The 3,135-nt window shown below is 43.4% G+C and overlaps 1 protein-coding gene across 1 annotated transcript in view; it reads left to right on the top strand.

Moving 5' to 3' along the window:
* The window catches only part of scrt2 (scratch family zinc finger 2), a 7,810-nt gene extending 6,586 nt beyond the window's left edge, over positions 1-1,224 (top strand). Inside the window, exon 2 of the mRNA XM_034151685.1 lies at positions 1-1,224. This exon is cut by the window's left edge and continues 250 nt beyond it. Within this exon, the coding sequence (XP_034007576.1) occupies positions 1-595 (595 nt within the window). The 3' untranslated portion in view covers positions 596-1,224.
* Positions 1,225-3,135: the final 1,911 nt, after the last annotated feature.

Genomic DNA, 3,135 nt, shown 5'->3' with positions numbered 1-3,135 from the left:
CTCCAGAAGAAAGGCGGACTCGGAAAGTCGTGGCGGTGGCAGCGGGTCGAGGAGCAGCAGCGCTAACGGAGGCAGCAGCTCCACGGAGAAAGGATCGGGAACGGGATTAGCAACGGGAACGGCTCGCCACTCTTGCAACGAATGCGGTAAAACGTACGCCACGTCCTCCAACCTGAGCCGACACAAGCAGACGCATCGAAGCCTCGACAGCAAGATGGCCAGGAAGTGTCCCACCTGCAACAAGGTGTACGTGTCCATGCCGGCGCTGGCCATGCACATCCTCACCCACGACCTCAAGCACAAGTGCGACGTGTGCAGCAAGGCCTTCAGCCGGCCGTGGCTGCTGCAGGGCCACAAGCGGTCCCACACGGGGGAGAAACCCTTCGCCTGCGCACACTGTGGCAAAGCTTTCGCCGACCGATCGAACCTCCGTGCTCACATGCAAACACACTCTGCCTTCAAGCACTACCGATGCAAGCGCTGCAATAAGACCTTCGCCCTCAAGTCCTACCTGAACAAGCACTACGAGTCGGCTTGCTTCAAGGGCTCCGCGGACGAAGAAGACGACGACGAAGACTCCGGATCAGAAAACTAAACTAAAACCGCGATGAGGAAGATGAAACCTGAACCCCTGTTTAGTTTAGTTGCCAGCACTGGGAACCGGGAAATGTGAAAGAGTAACCTTAAGTATTATGTTAGAAATGTTTAGTACGGGCCGCACCTGATTGGGACTACCATCTGATATAGAGAGCACAAGATGAACATTACTTCTACTGTGGATAATTTCAAATAGATATCAATCTGTCAAATCCTAATGACCCAGAGTCTACATAACTTCAAAATTGACCCATAATTCATCAAAATAAGTCCAAACATGGCCACTTTCTAGTTAAAACTAACTTTTTGGATCCTGTATATGTCAGAAATGGAATCAGCATCCTCAATTACCTCTAAAACCACTCACTTATGTGCTCGGGACCCTACTATACATTTCTAACATAACACTTGGTGGTATATTCAACATTTCCTGGTTCACTATAGGCCTCTATGAGCTGGTAACTGGACTAGTTGTCGGGTCAAAAACCAATAACCCGCTCACTCTGCCCTCCATGCCTTTTTTCCGTCCCTTTTTTTAGAAAGCAATATTTTCACTGAGATTACGTGAAGAAACTCTGATGATTATGGCAAAGACAATTTCAAAAGATGCTGGATTTCTTCCCTGCACAGTAGCTAATCGTCCACAGAAACTACAATCAGACAACCTTCCCCCAAATACAGACTGTAGATGGTAGTGTACACACACACACACACACACACACACACACACACACACACACACGGACGTGGGTTCATGTAAACACACACAGACATGTATGCAAACACACACACACACGTAATGTACGCACGTGTGCACACACAATTATATATGAGGCCTGGCATGTGAATTTTTATCAATGACTATAATGATATTGATATCAATAGTAATAATATTTAGATTCCTGATATTTTATAGCAAATAGTAACGAGAAAAAGAAAAAAAAACATAAAAAAGGACTAACGGCGTTCTTTTGTTTTCTAGAGACAAAATGACCTCTTGTATTTTTATGCTGCTTTTTATTTGCTAAGAATTGAATTCTTTTGCAACTGCCAACATGAACTTTTTATGACAAATGTGAACTATGACAGTATTTGCAAAAACAAAAAAAGGGAGATCATTTTAAAAACGGTGAAAAGAAAAAGCCCTTTTTTTCACACCAATGTTTCAATTCAACGGATGTTATTTTTCTATTTGATTTTTCTAAATTTATTTTTTTGTGCTTGTTAATCCCTTGTTGATCTGAAGCATCTTTGTAACTGTGGGTGTTCAACAGAAAAAAAAGAAATTTGAATAAGCTATACATAAGGCCATAGGTCATTGGATTAAACTACACCTGTTGAACAGGTCGTCACTCATTCATCGTGTGATGAAGGGACGGGGCTAAACGCTGGAGCCAAATGATTCGCTGTATTAAGTGCCACGTGCGGCCCACTCCTCTATAGCAATGAAACGCGTTGTTCTTCCTCCACCATGGTGGCTTCAGTCTTACAGACGATCTGCAGCCAGTGTTACCTCACAGCGGGGGGCCGGACCGCGTCCATTCAGTCCTCCAACCCACTTCAGATTCAACCACGACCACTTCTGCATCAACGTAGCGCTGCACGACCGCGTCATGGACGTATAAAGAGAACATATTAACAACGCTGAAGTTATATAACGTCTACTATAGGTTGAGAAAACGATATTGGCTGAGAATTGGCTGCATCCTGAGGTCCCTCCCCCTCTCACTTCCTGTCGTTTAGAGACATCTTCACTGGGGGGTGAGCGGACTGTAGCTAGCCTTCGTTAGCCTTCGTTAGCGGCAGTTTACTCACATTGAAGTCCTGCAGCTCTGTTAGCCTCCGTTAGCCTTCGTTAGCCTCCGTTGGCCTCGGTTAGCCTCAGTTAGCCTTCGTTGGCCTTCGTTAGCCTTCGTTAGCATTCGTTAGCTGCTGTAGCTACTCACATTGCAGTCAGTGCAAGTCATGATGGAAACGTTACAGCGGTTTGCAGCAAGAAGAATATTAAATATACTCTGACAGTGAAAGTGACAAAGAACATATACTCAAATACTTATATACAAAACGTGGCAAACATCAAACTATTAGCTAGTTTATTATTCTTAAATCCAGGATGTGCTCATCGCTGCATAATTGGGACCTTCTTTCATATCAAATTCACTATTTCGGTCTACTTTGAAGAGCTCTATGAAGCGACTGTGAAATTAATATTTCGTGCGGCGATGGTTTTGTCGTGCAGAAGTAGTCGTGGTTGAATCTGAAGTGGTTTGGAAGAACGACAGACGCGTCCGGACCCTCGGTTACAAAGTCAGATTCTTCTGTTTGTCTCTTTTTTATATGTCGCTCTAAGCTCCGCCCACCTTTAGATGCACACCATCTTATTTATCATGTAAATACTTTATTTATTTATTTATTCACCTATTTTTGTGTATTTATTGAAGCTTATTTAATGACCATGTATTTATTATTTATAATTTAAAAGATGAACATCCATTGACCTTGTAAGATGCTGCTGATCTTCAAAGAAAATGTTTATAT

Source organism: Trematomus bernacchii, unplaced genomic scaffold (genome assembly GCF_902827165.1).
Source record: "Trematomus bernacchii unplaced genomic scaffold, fTreBer1.1, whole genome shotgun sequence".
Classification (NCBI taxonomy): Eukaryota; Metazoa; Chordata; class Actinopteri; order Perciformes; family Nototheniidae; genus Trematomus; species Trematomus bernacchii.
This window is presented reverse-complemented; position numbering and strand designations above follow the sequence as displayed.